Source organism: Camponotus vicinus, unplaced genomic scaffold (assembly GCF_025532165.1).
Source record: "Camponotus vicinus isolate PSW18456_S1 unplaced genomic scaffold, iyCamVici1.0 SCAF_6, whole genome shotgun sequence".
Classification (NCBI taxonomy): Eukaryota; Metazoa; Arthropoda; class Insecta; order Hymenoptera; family Formicidae; genus Camponotus; species Camponotus vicinus.
Genome location: NW_028141978.1, coordinates 3,857,730 through 3,874,310, shown reverse-complemented (window position 1 = coordinate 3,874,310; position 16,581 = coordinate 3,857,730). Strand labels below are relative to the sequence as shown.

The following is a 16,581-nucleotide window of genomic DNA, read 5'->3' as shown; positions in this document are numbered from 1 at the left end:
TCTACGCGCGATCTATACATGCATACTCGACGAAGAACCGATGTGAAAGGGGGTAGTTTAGCGTGTGAGGGGCGTGGTGGTGTGCTTCTTCCAGCCCCGAATACTTTTGATGTAAACCGGCAACCTCCCACCGATCTTTCTCAGAATTCCCGCTCCCCGATCTCCCCTCTCTCTCTCTCTCTCTCTCTCCTTTTTCCTTCTTGATTACATCCCCCGAAAATAATTGCGCGTTTCGCGGTCTCTTGATCCGCGCGTAAAAGTAATCCAAACATCGCATAAAAATTATGTTTACGAGTTTCGAATGGGGACCGTAGGGGTCGCTCGGCGAGGGTGGCCGAAGGGAGTCTGTACGCGGGGGTTGCAGATAGGGATCTCTTCCGATTCCTCGATTTCGGTCTATGAGCCGCGACAACGACTTGAAATGTCGGCGATATTACACGATGAAGAAGTAAGATACGCTACTCAGAAATTGAATTTTGGAGCTCGCGATGTGCTCGATCGATGAGCTGTAAAACGCGTATAACTTGAAGCGGAGAGCTTATTTATCGTTCGTTTCTCTCTCTCACGATGATTAAATATAGAAACTTTTTTCGCGCATGCACGTTACACACCGAAGGCTGAATTTTTCGAGATTATACCGGTTCTCCTAGTCCCACCCCCACCTCTCCACCCCTCCGCCCAATCGATTCCGAGTTAAAAACGCAATTTAAAAATCAATTCCAAACACAACCGGGCGCCGAAAGTCAGCGCTTTAAATAAGACCGATGATTTATGGCACGCAATAACTCGCGCTCAAGGGGAGGGAAGAGGGGGGGGAGGAGGAGCGGAGAATAAAACTCGCGCGAGGAGCAGATATAATCAATGACGTTGCATAAATAATAATATATCCTCGCAACATCGTTCGATTTCCGCGTCGCGTGAAAATACACGCATACATATGTATGAATGCACGATGTTGCCGCGATATGACGCGAGAGAAATCGTTTGGAACCTCCACGGTTAATCTCTATGGAAAGGCGGTTTATCGCAGCGAAATTGACTCATTTAAAAATTCCATTCATTTGTTAGCGCGACGCGAAATAAGCGAGAGTCATTCGTGCGTAAAGTTTAACGATCCAGGTGATAAAAAGAACAAACGGCGATGCTTTGGAAAAAAAGTCGCTCACCTGTCTTCTCCTTGATCTCGCAGAGGACAGAAAACAGAGCAGGCTTCATCCTGTGACAGTTGAGGGTGTGTTTCCTGCAAACAAGATACGAGCAAACTATAGCATGGCATAGGATAATCGAAATCGCGAAAAATTGCGAGAGCAAAACAAAAACTGTTCAAGCTCGATCTCATAGATCTACGTAAAGGATAAATCTAGATCCGCGTCATTCGGTATGTAAATTACATCAGATTATATGCATTTAATGACACGTTGATTATATCAAAATGAGCCGGCTCGCTATTAATAAAAGCGTTAACTTAATTCAGGGTCGTACACTTAATTCAAGACTGTATTTAAATGGCTAACGTTTAACGCGCGCCGTGAAATTACAAGAGCTCTTTCCATTCTGCGTGGAATGCATGTATATTCTCGTGGGAGGCACGTCTGACACTCTTTGTAGCGACATCAAACACACACATACACGCGGATAGATGCTTAAATATCACAACGAGAGACACAGACAGGCGAATATGTATACTTTATACGATTAAGTAGTGTGCGAACGCAGACGTGATACGGCCAAATGTATTTTATCGAGCAACTCGAGTTCCGCGTTCCTATTTTGTAGCCTTTGACAGTTGTTTATTTGCAAAACGCAGCGTCGACCTCCTCGACCCTCCTCGTAGCGGATCGTATTTGGATAAATACAGAAGAAGTTTGCATATTCAGCCGTCGAATCATCGTCCACATCGCGGATAAAGTGGATATTTGCCGAGATGTATCCCGTGAGATAAATTAGACTGATTACAACGCGCTATAATTTGCCGAGCATAATTGCACGTAGATAACACGCGCGTTGTTCGTCGTCATTAATTATCCTTCATTTCATACAATTAAACTCGCAAAGATTGCGTGCCTCGCGTTTCTTAAAATAAATATGGAGATGCACCTCTTGCGCGTGACGCTGCAAGAACCGCGACGCGAGGTACTTTATACGGACACTTTGTAGGCGATCTATCCGATATAACGCGCTCGCATGAATCGTCGAAATTCGAAATAAAAGCCCCCCCTCCCATACACACGTCGTATTTTATACGCGCAGCCATCATCTTGATTTTACGACGATTTACACGCGGTAACGAATAATCGACCTCGTAAATCGGAAAGTACCATTAAAATCTTTAATTGCACGTGAGTCGTAAGGATAATTTCTACCAGGATACGCTATTTTGTGACGAGTATATTTACACACGCACACAAAAGCATCCTCGTGCAAAAATATAAAATCAATAAAAAAATTAGATATAAAATAAATACAAAAAATAATATAAAATAGATATAAAGTAGATATAAAATAATATAAAAAAATAGATATAAATATAATATAAAATAGATATAAAGAATATTAATATTAAAAGATATTAAAAGTATTAATAAATATTAAAAATATAAAAAATATTAATATCGAGCTCCTTCATACAAGGCATTATAAATATGAAATATGCGATTTATCATCGTCAAATATTTGGAGCGAAAATTAAAAGGTGTCGACGGGGGATAATCTCGAGAGGAGCGAGAGTCGACGAAATTAAAAGACGCATCCCGCGCGCAAGCACGTTAAAAAAATGGCGGAAAAGGGATACACATACCTCGCTTGCGCCTCGTCCAGGCTCTGATCCGTGATGTTCATAATCTGCTGCAGGATTTCGCCGATGTCCTGTTTCCTCGCCTCGACCGCCTGGTCAGGACCCTGGGTCGCGGTGCCGTCGACCGGGCCCATGCTGCCGTAACCGGCCGTGTTCTGGGCCGACTGGCCCTGGTTTCCACCCATCAGTCCCACACCTGAACCTCCGTGTTGTAGCATATTGCCAGTCTCATCCATCAACCGGACTCTGCTGTCTTGGATCTCGCTGGTGGTTCGGTCGACCACCGCGTTGTTCGCGTGTCGCACGTCCGTATATATATATATATATATATATATATTATGTATGTGTGTGTGTATTTGTGTTGTATCTAAACGTGTGTTTACTTATATTTGCTCCGTCGAAAGCGACCGACGGAGCGCACTACGCACGCACGCACGCACGCATGCACGCACACACCTACGCGTTACGCTCGTATACCAGGTGTCGCGGAAAAATACGCGTCGGGTAAGAAGAAACTTGCACAGAAATCGGCGCGTCGTCGAACGATGCCGGGTGCGATGACGCACGTGCTCTCTCTCCTTCCTCGGGAATCCTCGCCTCGGACTCGCACACTTGGAAAAATATACTATCTATCTCTCTCTCTCTCTCTCTCTCTCGTACCTTATCTCCGTCGTTACGAGTACCTCGTGACTTCATGCACTGCTGCTTCCCGCAGCGATCCCCGAAACGCGAACGTGTTGGAGGTTAGGCCGACGCCGTGGTCTTTGTCCTTCTGCGCGTATCGTTCGGCAGTTTTGACTCCGCACGCTCCGTTTTGTTCCTTTCTCTCACTCTGTCTCTTTCTCTCTCTCTCTCTCTCTCCCTCGCTCTTGCGCCGCACGCTCACCTTCCAAACCTCCGATCTTCTATCCTCGTCCGTTCCGCACTCGCACTCCTAATTACTTCAGTTTCTAAAATCATACACAATATAGGGAAAAAATGGTGCCTTCGCCGGCGGTTTAAACTTTGACGGATTGTCGAGTTTTACGTATACGCGGTTGTGTCGAGACGGTCGGCGTCGCGCCCGGGCCCGCACTCCTTCCCTCGTCACCACTATGTATATATATGTATATATATAATATCCCTCTCTTTCTCTTCTTATCTTTCTTCCTCGTCGATGCGTGTGACTACTCGTTACGGCTAAGGAAGATCGGCGTCGTTTCCCGAGTCATCCGCGCCACGAACGTCCCGCGCGAAGTTGTCCGCTTGACGAGAGGCAGCCACGACACGGTGACGGTGACGGCGACGAGGACGACGACGACGCGCGCGAACCGACCGTTTCCGTCGCTCTTCTCACTGTTCTCGGTCGCTCGAGCGACTGCTACGCGACTCGCTCGCGGGTATACGTGAGCGTACGTGTAGCTTGGCGATGCTGTGCGTGCGTGCGCCAATCGGCGGCCATAGTAGCCGCCGCGACCAATCAGAGCGTCCCATGCATCGGCCGCCGCGTCTCTCCCTCTTCGTCGCGCGCCGATCCGTTGTCCGCGTGCGCATCCACCTCCTTATTTACGACGGCGTGACCTCGGCGCTCGTCACCGCGATCTCATAACCTAACCTCTCCGCGTCGCCTCGCTTCGTGGACGACAATCCTGCTCGTCTCTCGCGGACGCGTCGTTCCCGACGTGGACGCGACTCTTGCCCCCCGAGACGAGCGACGCAAACTTCACGGCGTACAACTCCGCCCACTGTCACCAACTGCCTTCTCTCTCTGGCTCCTCTTTGTCGCGCGATTATTTCGAGCCGTTCGATCTCGAGCGATATCTGAACGAGATGATTATCGGAGGGGGGATCCGCGAATCGCGATGACGCGCGTCGTGGATCGCGATAAACGCGATTCGTTCAGACGAGAGGAGTTCGCGCGTCTGTGTGCGAGTCGTAAATTACGGACTCGGTTGTGCGCAGACTCGAGCGCAAGATGGCCGCCGCGCGACTGGCGGCCATATTGCCGCGAAGCGGGAAACGCACTAAATCAAACGCTCGGCGTTCCACGGACTTTTACGTCTCGGTTTTTCAACCCGCGGATGTATAATAGTCACGCGAATTATCTATATCGAAATAACGTGGTATATGAAAATTGAGTTTAATATGAAGATGTCAATGCACCTTATATTTTGATTTAATTAGACCTGGTCATCAAAAAGCTTAACTGTTTATTAAATTGAATATTAATTAATCGGACGTCTTAAATTATCCGAGCTTGTGTGGATTATTATGTCTATAAATTAATTATAACAAGTATACTCACAGAGATTAAAGACGCCATAATATTTCTGCTCTTCAACTTCATCTTCTGTCTTCAGATATAGCGATCTGTCTATATTTATTCTAATTAAAACAGATTAATTAGTAAAGATCAACATTTTTACATATTCTTATTAAAGCCATAGATTATGTAAAAGAAAAAAAGATAGAAGAACCACAAGTATACAACCACTCACATCGATCGATGCTTAGGGATTTTCACTATATCAGTCGCAATTGACCAATCATATTATCAGGATTACAGTCATGATACATGAATATCTAGATGCAACGCTACAAGATTTCGGGAGCGTCCCGTTTGACCACGTTGCGATTGACAGCCAATTATATCGACCTGTACCTAGGGTAACTAGCAACAATTAACCAATCAGAGAGTCCTATTTTGAATTGGCCAATTAGCGACGTGCTCAATCGGATCCCACCTTAAGATTTCTAATCGTTCAATCAACCAATCAAAACAAAGGAACAAAAATTTCTTTGTTCCGATTGATCAAACGCTTTGAAATTTCGTGGCATTGAACACAGTACATTTCCAGATTCATGTTTGATTTTTTTGAGTATTCCTTTCTATACGAAAAAGTGAACATATTGATTTCCATATAGATAGTCGCGATGATTACACGTGTTTGCGATGCACGCACTAGATTTATCTAATAAGATAAAGAGCTACTTGTAAGAGTCAACAATCAATCAGAATAATAATCAATAATTTAGTAAACAGATTTCGCCACGTGCTTACGTTTAGGAAGATAGCATACTTTAGAAAAATTCATTATTGTTCAGCTGATGTCGACTAAGATATATCATTTACAAGCGATTTTTGGCAATATTAGGTGAGAAAAATTTGCTGTTATAAGATAAATAAAGATAATTGTATATTATTATATTCTAAAAGGGAAAAATATATTTTTATATTAATTTACTGTACTCTAAAGGAAAGATATATTTTTACATTAATTTTTTGTGTGTTTAGGTGAAAGTATATGATACGACTTCTGCAAACAAAGATCTAGCAGGAAGATCTGGAATTTAATTAAAATCTAACTTTATTATTGTGAAAACATCGTATACACTTATGTACGACAGCTTACTCTCTTATATTTTGACCTATTGTTAAATCTAAGAATATAATAATACTCTTCAATATAATAAATTAAAAGTACAACAGAAAAAGAACAACAATATGGATACTATAGATTATGACAAATATTACAAAAGAGATAATGATGGTTGCTATACTGTACATTTTGCAAATTCCAAGAAACTCAGTGTTGATAAAATAGAGGAAATATTTTCAGCTTATGGAAAAGTTATATCTGTAAATACTACTGGGCATGAGTATGGGTTTAGATTTGTAAAGTATAAAACATTAGATGAAATAATATGCTGTTTAAAAGGTTTGAAGAACAGCGATATCATACAGTTGTTACCAGAAAGGATTAAAATGAATGATTCAAATCATAGATTGAATAAAACCAATTCAACTCAACGGCAAAGACTGGAACATTCATTTCAGAAAACATCCGGTATTGACAAACAATTTAATCTGAACTCTGCTCATAATGGAAAATTCTCAGAAATTGAAAATTTAACTCGTAGTACAAGTACTTCTAATGGGAGTCAATTTGACAATGCCGACAATTTTTCAGATACTGCTTCAAGAAGTTCACATAGCTTCAAATCTAATGTAAATGCAATTAAGCATGATAAATCAGATCCATTGATATCCAATTTGCTATTTTCAGGACAACAAAGTTCCATGAGTAATTCTTCAGATAAAATAGATTATTATAAGTATTATAAAGTAGGAAAAGATGGAAATTATATTGTACATTTTGCAAACAAAAAGGAACTCAATATAGACGAAATAAGAAAATTATTTTCATCTTATGGAAATGTTATATCTGTGTATGTTAATGGAGAAAAGATTAATGGACTTGTATTTGTAAGATATAGATCATTACAAGAAACAGTAAAATGTTTGGAAGGATTACAAAATAACGATATGATAAGCATATTACCACAAAAGGATAAAATTAATGGTACGGTGAAGAAAACAGATCAAGAAAATTCAAATCATGGGCAGTCGGCAGAAATGCAAGATTCATTTCAAGGAATTAACAAGCAATTTGATTCAAATTCTAATTATGATAAAAAATTCTCGGAAACTGAAGAAAAGTTGAGTCATAATACAACTTCTGATCGAAACAGATTTCACAGTACTAATAACTTTTTAAATACTGATTCTCAAAGTTTAAACGATGACAATAAATCTGCAATTACACATTCGGATTTTCTGATATCTGATAAACAAATTTCATCAAGACAAAGAAGTTTCAATAACTATGAAGTAACTAATTACGATCAAGAACAGCAACACAAGAGTAAATTTCATTCTTTTACGAAACCTGATATCAACATTAATGTAAATAAGGATGTATCTGATGATAAAATACCAGCATTAATCTCTGATACGAAAATTAAGCAGAAGGAATTTGATGCAGTGTCTAATAGTTCTTCACAATCTAGGATTAAGAATATGTCATCTAAAGTCATGATCATACCAATGCAAGAAATAATTGTTGCTAATATTCATGCAAGTTATGATGTGCATTATATTTTACATTTGTTTAAAAAATATGACCCAATTTCAGCTACGGTTGCAGAGACAATTTTAGAAACTAATATACGATATTGTCATGTTTATTTTAAAACAATACAAGACGCAGTAACTGTCGAAGAAGAATTTGATAATTTTGACTTGTCTGGCGAAAATCTTATTGTTCTTCGAGTGTCACGATTGATAGAGGAAGCTGCATATAAATAGTACTCTTTTTTCTGTTTTTATATTAATCACATTTAAATTATCACGTAAATTTGTCATTTTGATAAGGATTTTCCTTGAATTCCAAGAATTATTGAAGAATGTCAGTTATATTTTTGTATACACATGTATTCGTTTATCTTTTAGTTTATAGACAGGATTTTTATAGTTATGATTTAATATGGAAAAAGCATGAGGAACACAAACTAATAAATTGTATTCAGGAAACAAATATTTATAAAAAGAATAAAATTTTTTTTCTACTTATACATATAGAGTGTTTTAGTATGAGGATAAGAAGTACCTTAATACAATTTTTTAGTGTATTTTACAAAAGTATTTTTACGTTAATATATTATTTTTCTAGACAACAAAAGTAATCATTTTGATATAATTATTTTTTTCTTAATTTGACATTATAAACCTGCGAAAAAAAAATGTAGACGTATTTTTTGAAAAAGAAATATATTTATGTATTTGAATCGAATTTGGTATTTTATATTATGCGCTCATGTGTGTGTATGTACGTATATGTATGTATGTATGCTGTTGTTCCTAACCTAAATCTTTTCACAATATACACGTGAGTTGTAGAGGTTGTAGATGTAATCAAGTTGCTAGAAGATGCAATTAAAAATGTCGAAGAAATTTAATAAAAAAGAAGTGCATCAAATGCTTGTAACAGAAGATAAATTTATTTCGAATATATTCTCTATAATGCCTATGTCAACGTGCGAATTAGGTAAAAACATTTTTAAAGTAGTATCTAAAAATCTCTAGAGGTTATATTTCATGTCATGTAATAAAGTCAATATTTTATATTTTAATATAGCAAAGCAGAATCAACTAGTAGATGGAAAGGAGACGAGAGAAAAAGGTTGTTATATTTTTTTTTTAACATTTATTTAAAACAAATTAATTTTGTAAAATTCAAAATTGCCCTTTACCAATTGCCATGAAATTTCATCTATATTTATATATTTTAATGAATAAAATATATAATTAATAAGTAAAATATTTTTTTGAGCAACTAATAATTAATACTTTTATCTAAATTGACAAAAGAATTTATATAATTTGCTTGTTTATCAAAAGAAAATTTTTTTCTGTATGAGCTATATTATTAATCATATGTTTTCTATTGCAGTCAAGTCTTTTGCTTCACCAGGCAAGAAAACGGGAAGAGTAAACTCTTTCGAGTTACATGAAAAATTAGAGAAATTAAAGGGTGTAAAAAAATTAGATTATAAACAGAAACTTCTTAAAAAAACATTGAAAAACAGAATCAAAAAGAGTTCAAAAAAGGAACAACGTTTGCTACAGAAAAAACTTGTTAGAGCAGAACAAAATGCAACTGGAGACAATAAAATAAAGATTAATAATGAGGAGGTGCCAAAAATTCCAAAACCAAAACCAGTATTTAATTCAGAGGGTAAAATGGTGTTTAGTAAGTTTGATTTCTCTGAAATTGGAGTAAAGAAAAAACTACCTAAAAATCAGAATGATCCTAAAAAGATTTTACAACAATTACAACAAAAGAAAGAAAAATTGAAGCAATTAGAAAATTCAGGCGATAAAGAAAAAGCTGAGGATATTAAAGAAAAAGATGCATGGAAATCTGCATTGGCAAAAGCGAATGGTGATAAAGTATGTATTTATTTTGACTTTATTTTATGAAAAATTATTTTAATATGAAAAATTAATTTCTTCTCTAATATATTAATTAATTTCTTATAAATTAATTAATAGAATTGATTTCATATTTCTACATATTTATTATTATCAATTTATTATATTCTTATATTTTGCATCAGCTGATTTATTTAAATAAATTATACATTAATTAGCATATAAAATTCTTTTACACATGAAGTCTCTGTTCCATATTTTTAATGCAATTATGTTTAATAGATTAAAGATAATCCAGAGTTGCTCAAACGTACTTTAAAGAGAAAGGAACAGAAAAAGAAACACAGTGCAAATAAATGGAATTCTAGGATAGAGAATGTACAAAAATCTATACAAGAAAGGCAAGAGAAACGACAAGAAAATATTATGAAGAGGAAGAAAGAGAAAAAATTAAACAAATTGAAAAAAGCAGCAAAGAAAGGACGTGTTATACCTGGATTTTAATCAATTAAACTAGTTAGCTGTACTTTCATGGTGCGAATTTACATAAAAAAATAAAGTGTATGTTTATTTAAGTTATATTTTGCTCTTAAATTTTTTTTATGTGCAAAAGTACATCAAAGTACACATGCATATTGAGATTATATTCACATAATGCGGAAGTATAAAACTCTACTTTTTAATTTAAATTTATACAAAAAATAGAATCTAAGTGAATTTGATACGTTCGTTACATATATTTACTGTCGAAAATCATACAGCAGATTTAATATAGGAAGAGAGAATTAAAAGATTAAATAATATAATCCATATTATTGCGATATTTGTTAATGAGGAAACTGGATCTTTTAAAAGTTGTGAACACATGTATGCAATATCAATCTGTATACAATTACGAATAATATTTTATTAATATAATTCTGCTTTTATTTGTACATTAACAAATCTGTATTTACATTAACATATTTGTATTGTAGACCAGCTACTTTCTACAACTATCGCATACATTCTGGATTGTAATTTTCATGTAAAAAGCTCTACTCACAAATGTCGCGAGCAAATAGTAGTATAAAATTTCATATCGGGATGTCTCATTACATAATACAAAGATCATATGATACTCTCGAAGAAGTTTTTCATAAGGTTTATTTTATTTACTTCTCTTGACTTAAAAGAGTATGTTTCCTGTTATTTCACGTAATTGATGCCACTGTATGATAGTTTTGAATAGATTGGCCAGTGTCATTCCTTGACTTTAATAAGATATTCCTTCATTTGAAGAGACTGGCTAGTTAGTAAATGATTGGCAGATCTAGGACGAGAGCTTCAATATAGCTGCCGTCTTCCACCTCCTGCTAGGTATCTCCCAAGGCTGCAGAGACCGCATTAGCGTGCGTCAAAGCTGTCCATAATGGACTGTGATCCACAGGCAATGGCACCGCCAAGGATTTCGATGGTCGTGGGGACCTAGAAGTAAAAAATAATATACAATCTGATAATATATAAAACTGTATTGACTTTATGGAGCTATAATATTTTAAAGAAATATTAGAGACTATAAAAACTTCATGTTTTGATATTCCAATAAAAATCTTTATTCTCATAAAAAATATTTGTACAAATATTTTAAATAAAAATTTATTTTTTCTTTTATATCTCATTTATTTCATTTTTATTATTTTTTATGTTTCTTTTCTTTGTTTTTATTCCTTTTATTTTATATTACATTTTATTTTACTTATTTTATATATTTTACGAATAAAAAATGTTTTCAAGTGCTTATTAATGTTAATAATAAGTGTTGGAAATATCAACTTATCAAAATCTGTCTATATACAGAATTTGATAAGTGTAATAACAAATATTTATCGAAGTAAAATTAAAAATAAACATGCATCGATATTTTTTATTAACGAATAATGAAAATCTGTACTGAAATTTTGCTTTGTCATAATTCAAGTTGAAAATCGCGCCATTTCGGAATTACAGATTTGGTAATAATACTCGTCGACCAATCAATCTCGCGTGCCTATTCGGATAACTTCAATCTTATGCAGACGGCGAGCAGTGGCAAGGAAGAAGATACTTTTGCATGGTAATTCCGCTTTTTCGAGTTATTTTATAATTTATAATGCGTGTTTTTCCTAGAGTTCAATCGCGTATCATCGTAGTTATCGATAATTAGCGGGTAATCCGATTTTCGTTGGTATAAAGAAACATTAGTCGTTCCGTGAATTCAAAGAAGCTTGTGAAACCAGCGTATCGGGTATCTTTCGAGATCATTTGTTTCAATACGTAGATATTACAGGTGAGTCTATTTTATTGAGTTGTCTATTTTATTAATTCGTATATTCTTATAATTCAAAATAGAACAAAGATTTTCATTAAAGTATGGGTGGAAATGAGTGAGGAATCATTCCGAACATTTTCGCGATAATTCATGATGTCAGATGGAGCAGGAGAAGCGAGGGGGGGGGGGGAACCTATATAATTTGATGCTATTCAATAATGTTTTATGCATAATAAATCTAATTCTTTTTACTTATATTTATTAAAACGTTTACTAACATGCGAAATAACAGTGTATGTTAAGTGTTGGAAAGAATACGAGAGAAAGAGAGGGGGGGGGAGGGGGACAGAGAGAGAGAAACATGATCTTTGCTGATATTGTCAGCCAATCGGCGTGCTTTTCGCGCGGTGTATGTATTATTTGAATAAGTTTGAAAACGGGAAGAAGAAAAAAAGACACACTTTCGTAACTCGTAATTTGTTCCGATTTTTTGTCCGATTTGTACGTAATTCTAAAGCGTATTTTATCATTATTACCTTGACGGTACCAAAACCGGATGCTAATCTGGACTACTCAATTCCAGGGCGGTGCTCTGCTCGGGATCCGAACGTTCCTCGACGACGGTGTCCAACTCTAGGGATGGAAAGCTTCGGGAGCCTCGATCGCTTTTCAAGGATACAGTACGCGCTGGACGGTCTACCCCAGCTGTAGGACATGCCAGTAAATACGTGAGTTGTATTAAAAATTAAATTGCATTAAAAAAATATCAAGACATAGTCTTGTTGTCCAACTGCAAATATTAACGTAAGGACACGCTTTTGCGCTTAAAATTGCTTCATTAAAGTACTTCTTTGAGAGATCCGTAAAAGTCTTAAGCTTAGAATCAATTTTTTCTTCAATAAAAAAATTTACAAAGGAAAATAAAATAATTGTGCATTTTAAAAGATACAAGAGTATTTTAAGCAAAACATTGATTTTAATGGCATGTTGATAATCTGGATTTGTTTATTATTATAATTCTCAACACTACAACCCACGAATCTTGACGTAGTAATTTGCCTCTATTTATTCATATTCAATGTTGTTCTCTTTCAGTTATTGAAATCTGAGTTTTTATAAGTTGAACTATATTTTACAGAGAATGTGTTAGAAGAAAAAATATAGTTCGGTTTATAAAAACTCAGATTTCAATGACTAGAGATTCTCTATTTTATAGTTAAAACGTATTCTATATATGTCGTTCAGGTCTTCTTCAAGATTTTCCTTTCAAATATTATAGTTTATCATTAGTCTGCAGCATTCAGCCCCATTATTACTCGAATTAGAGTTTTATATAGTTTCTTATATAGTATATAGTAATCTCTTCGTTCTTTTTCCTAGTAATTTCGATATATAATGAAGTATCTTATGCATGGTTAATTTACATTTTATTTAATTGATCAGCAACACTTAGTTTTACGAGTTATTTGTTTTCGATTGATATAGGAATATTTGTTCTGCATGCGTCCTAGTTTCACTTTTTAAACTTGGTTGAACTCACCCAGACGATGAACCGGACTAAAACGAACGAGACTCAATGCACCGTGATCCAAATCACAGTTTCTTCGCCGAGCTCGTTCCCTGGCGAGTTTCGCTCTTCTTCGTAGACAGCAAATTACCATTAATGCCAGCAATGGAAACCCCAAAATACAGGAAACGATGGGAATTATTATACTTTCCGGCGTCACTGAAAAATGCAAACAATTTAATCATGCGGCAATTTTCTGAACTAGAATACATAATTCCTTAATTCAAGCATAAAGTGTTTCTTTTTTCAAATGATATATATATATACATAACTATATCCCAATGTTTAAAAAAGGAGAAGTTTCAAAGAGAAATTTCAAAATCTCAAAAAAAATGTATAAATTATTTTTTATAAATAAATATATACATATATATGTATATTTGTTTATAAAAAATAATTTATAAATTTTTTTTGATATTGTAAAATTTTTTTTGCTCCGTTTTTAAACATTGGGATAGTTATATTTATTTTCTATTCGTCAGGCATTTTGCGATTTGAATGAATCTTTATCTCCTTTCTCGTACAATTTCTCGTATAAATTTTAAAATTATTTATTCCGTTTCTTTTGAGATCGGTCTTACTTGAACTAGCTCATTAATGAATTTTTCTTTACTTTCAATGAGTTTCAAATTCTTCTGGTCATTGTATAAGTTATGCGGAAAATTTTTTCCACGTATTTTTATTCAATTTTCTTATTATGTTATTTATTTTGTATATTTCTACCTGTTTATATTTTTTAAATTCTTCTGGTAATTTATTCCTATATTCTATATAGGTTTTTCTCTTCGTTACTGTTTTATTTCTTGAGTAAACCAGTTAAGACCTAGTTTTTCATTTCTCATTTAAGATAAATTTTTATTTGTTCATTATGTGCTTAATTTATGTGTTTAATTTTGAAATTAAATTTTTAAATTAAGAGATATTATTATATTATTATATACTGTTATTATGCAATATATCTTTATAAAAAGTTATAAATACTAATAACTATATATATAGAATAATAATATTCTGTCAGAAAATTTAAATGTTTTATGTTATAGTTTGTCGCGCGCCACTGAAAATTGAGGATTTGTTTTTAGCGTGTACGCACAATTTTCTGTAGTTCAGTTGCCATGTAACTGCAAATTAGAAGTATTGTGGAGATTTGAATGATGCACCGATTGCGCGAAATCTAGAGTTTCTAAAGTTTTAACGTCAACTAATTAATCTAGTGGAAAGCTGCGAACATATTTTGCTTCGTCGAAATACTTTACTCTTTAAACAGGTGCTTCCTAGGTCAATTAAGTGTTAATTAAGAATCCCTTCAATCGCAGTTACGAAAAAGTCGATATTCCAGATTACTTAAAGGGAATAGAATTCTATTAATTCAGATATTCGTTACATACATTGGTATTCCTCATCGTCAGTAGCAATCAGACAGTCTTTAAGTCGGCGAATAAACCAATGATATTGTACTGCAGACTTTGTTATCTTGTTAGCGTATTCATATTTTCTCGTAATTCATGCTGTATAACAGGCAACTACCTGACACTAATTAAATTATCAATCCGTTGTCTCTCTCTCTCTCTCTCTCTCTCTCTCTCTCTCTCTCTCTCTCTCTCTTCGCCTCTTCAAACTTGGTTCTTCTAGCTACTCGTTTATAATTCTCTACCGCCACAGGCACGATCTAATATTTCATACAAGCCTCTAATTAAACATCATCTCGTGCAGTTAATATATGGCGTCTTCGAAATAAGACGCAATTCATGATAATAATGCCAGCATCATATAAATGGCTATATATATTTTTTACAGTGAAGGGAAGCTTAGTTTCAGCTGAATTAGAGATGCGACATTTCCTTTTTAGTCGTTATTGTTTTCTTACCCGTTGGATATACCAAGATTGTAGGCCTTTTAGAGTGCGGAATCGTTGGCATGGTGGGTCGACCAGCTCTCACCTCCGCTGACATTTTCCTTTGTTCTGAAAATGAATAGAAATACATCTTTGAGTTGACTTTTCCGATTTCGATATATATTTTCGTTTCTATCTAGCATATGTCTCTTTAAATACTGTCATGTAAAATGAGAAATAAATAAAATAAAATACAAAATAAAATGCAAAATTAATTGAAAATTTATATATAAAGAATGTAATTATTTTTATTCATATTCGAAAGTTTATTGTTAACAGAATTATAGCAGAATACAAGATTCAGAAGATCTTGTCGCGCAACAATTCATCAAAATGTGTTATTTTCATCGTTGACAAATGGCCGAAACTACGACTCGTTATATCATGAAGAGACCAAATAACGAATTTTTACATTTCTTACTATTAATGTTGAAAAAGTATTAGTTTGTCGAAAAAGTAAAAGTGTAATGTTAAGTCAGCATTATATACATTTTTAATATCAATTTTTTCTTAATTGGCACGACTAACAAATTCGGAATTAAAACAATAAATTAATTAAAAAATTATTAGTTAATTGTATTATGCATCGGAATTTGATTTCTTATTGTTAGAATAGGGATGCCAGGGTTAATTGAGGTCAACCGGGCAACCCTTTACACGCGCACACATTATTCTGCATTATCTGCTTCTGACATCCGGCAATATCGCAAATTCTCGATCATTTACCGTCCGCTATTATTACACCTGGATTTCGGCCAATGTCCCTGTAACGTTGAGGTTTTCCTATTAAATTATAATGAGCGTGCGTGCGCGATATTGCGCGTCAAGCGAAAAAGCTGTAGTTAAAATAAAAAATTCAAAGTATGTTCTACAAAAAATTTCAGAATATTTAATAATTTTTACGTAAATGAAATATTTTAAAAACTATCGTCGAATACTCGGCAATATTTTTTGAAGAAAAAGTTTGTAATTTTACATGGAGTTTATGCAATTCAACATTTGGTAAAATCAACATGTGATAGAGATTTGAAACTAAAAATGGAAGTTTCCCACGTGTATTTTAAAATGCTCAGTTACACAATTTCATTACAGTATTTTTAGTATCACTGGGGAAAAGATACAGAGATAACCCAGGCGACATAACATGAATTATACACCGCATGTGGGAAAACGTTTCTCACATTTTCTTCGCTTCTCAGGTCAGACACATTAAATATTAATGAGGAAAGTGATAACAAAGCTAATAGCAATTAGGGTCGGACGAGTAAGACACGTGCTAATG

General features: G+C 34.8%; 4 protein-coding genes across 13 annotated transcripts in view; 2 read left to right on the top strand and 2 right to left on the bottom strand.

Moving 5' to 3' along the window:
- Exd (PBX homeobox extradenticle) overlaps window positions 1–4,714 on the bottom strand; it is a 48,240-nt gene extending 43,526 nt beyond the window's left edge. For 5 of the 10 annotated variants that reach the window (XM_083102639.1, XM_083102634.1, XM_083102636.1 and 2 more), the window contains exons 1-2: window positions 2,798–4,713; window positions 1,167–1,240 (exon numbers count right to left, since the gene is read on the bottom strand). In XM_083102639.1, the coding sequence (XP_082958765.1) occupies window positions 1,167–1,240; window positions 2,798–3,030 (307 nt within the window). In that variant the 5' untranslated portion in view covers window positions 3,031–4,713. Of the gene's footprint in view, window positions 1–1,166; window positions 1,241–2,797 lie in introns of all 10 variants that reach the window. The other 5 variants (XR_014439416.1, XM_083102631.1, XM_083102632.1 and 2 more) reach the window with 2 other exon arrangements.
- An 881-nt stretch (window positions 4,715–5,595) lies between these two features.
- Window positions 5,596–8,190, top strand: LOC145973565 (uncharacterized). The gene is made up of 2 exons (XM_083103067.1): window positions 5,596–5,928; window positions 6,069–8,190. The coding sequence occupies exon 2, from the start codon at window positions 6,279–6,281 to the stop codon at window positions 7,920–7,922; it is 1,644 nt and encodes a 547-aa protein (XP_082959193.1). The 5' UTR covers window positions 5,596–5,928; window positions 6,069–6,278; the 3' UTR covers window positions 7,923–8,190.
- A 259-nt stretch (window positions 8,191–8,449) lies between these two features.
- Window positions 8,450–10,127, top strand: Surf6 (Surfeit locus protein 6). Its single transcript, XM_083103068.1, has 4 exons — window positions 8,450–8,661; window positions 8,752–8,796; window positions 9,067–9,566; window positions 9,831–10,127. Exons 1-4 carry the CDS (start codon window positions 8,544–8,546, stop codon window positions 10,050–10,052), a joined length of 885 nt encoding a protein of 294 aa, XP_082959194.1. The 5' UTR covers window positions 8,450–8,543; the 3' UTR covers window positions 10,053–10,127.
- Window positions 10,128–10,429: 302 nt separating this feature from the next.
- Window positions 10,430–16,581, bottom strand: part of LOC145973568 (uncharacterized) — a 31,665-nt gene continuing 25,513 nt past the window's right edge. The window contains exons 2-5 of the mRNA XM_083103070.1: window positions 15,273–15,368; window positions 13,379–13,564; window positions 12,375–12,543; window positions 10,430–11,015 (exon numbers count right to left, since the gene is read on the bottom strand). Of these exons, the coding sequence (XP_082959196.1) occupies window positions 12,398–12,543; window positions 13,379–13,564; window positions 15,273–15,357 (417 nt within the window). The 5' untranslated portion in view covers window positions 15,358–15,368 and the 3' untranslated portion in view covers window positions 10,430–11,015; window positions 12,375–12,397. The remainder of the gene's footprint in view (window positions 11,016–12,374; window positions 12,544–13,378; window positions 13,565–15,272; window positions 15,369–16,581) is intronic.

What these genes read in the sequence shown, in the direction of transcription:
- LOC145973565 (XM_083103067.1), top strand. Translation starts at nt 6,279, where the DNA reads ATGGATACTATAGATTATGACAAATATTACAAAAGAGATAATGATGGT.
- Surf6 (XM_083103068.1), top strand. Translation starts at nt 8,544, where the DNA reads ATGCAATTAAAAATGTCGAAGAAATTTAATAAAAAAGAAGTGCATCAA. An exon ending in TATGTCAACGTGCGAATTAG is followed by an intron (nt 8,662 to 8,751) that starts GTAAAAACATTT and finishes ATTTTAATATAG; the next exon opens with CAAAGCAGAATCAACTAGTA. An exon ending in AAAGGAGACGAGAGAAAAAG is followed by an intron (nt 8,797 to 9,066) that starts GTTGTTATATTT and finishes TTTCTATTGCAG; the next exon opens with TCAAGTCTTTTGCTTCACCA.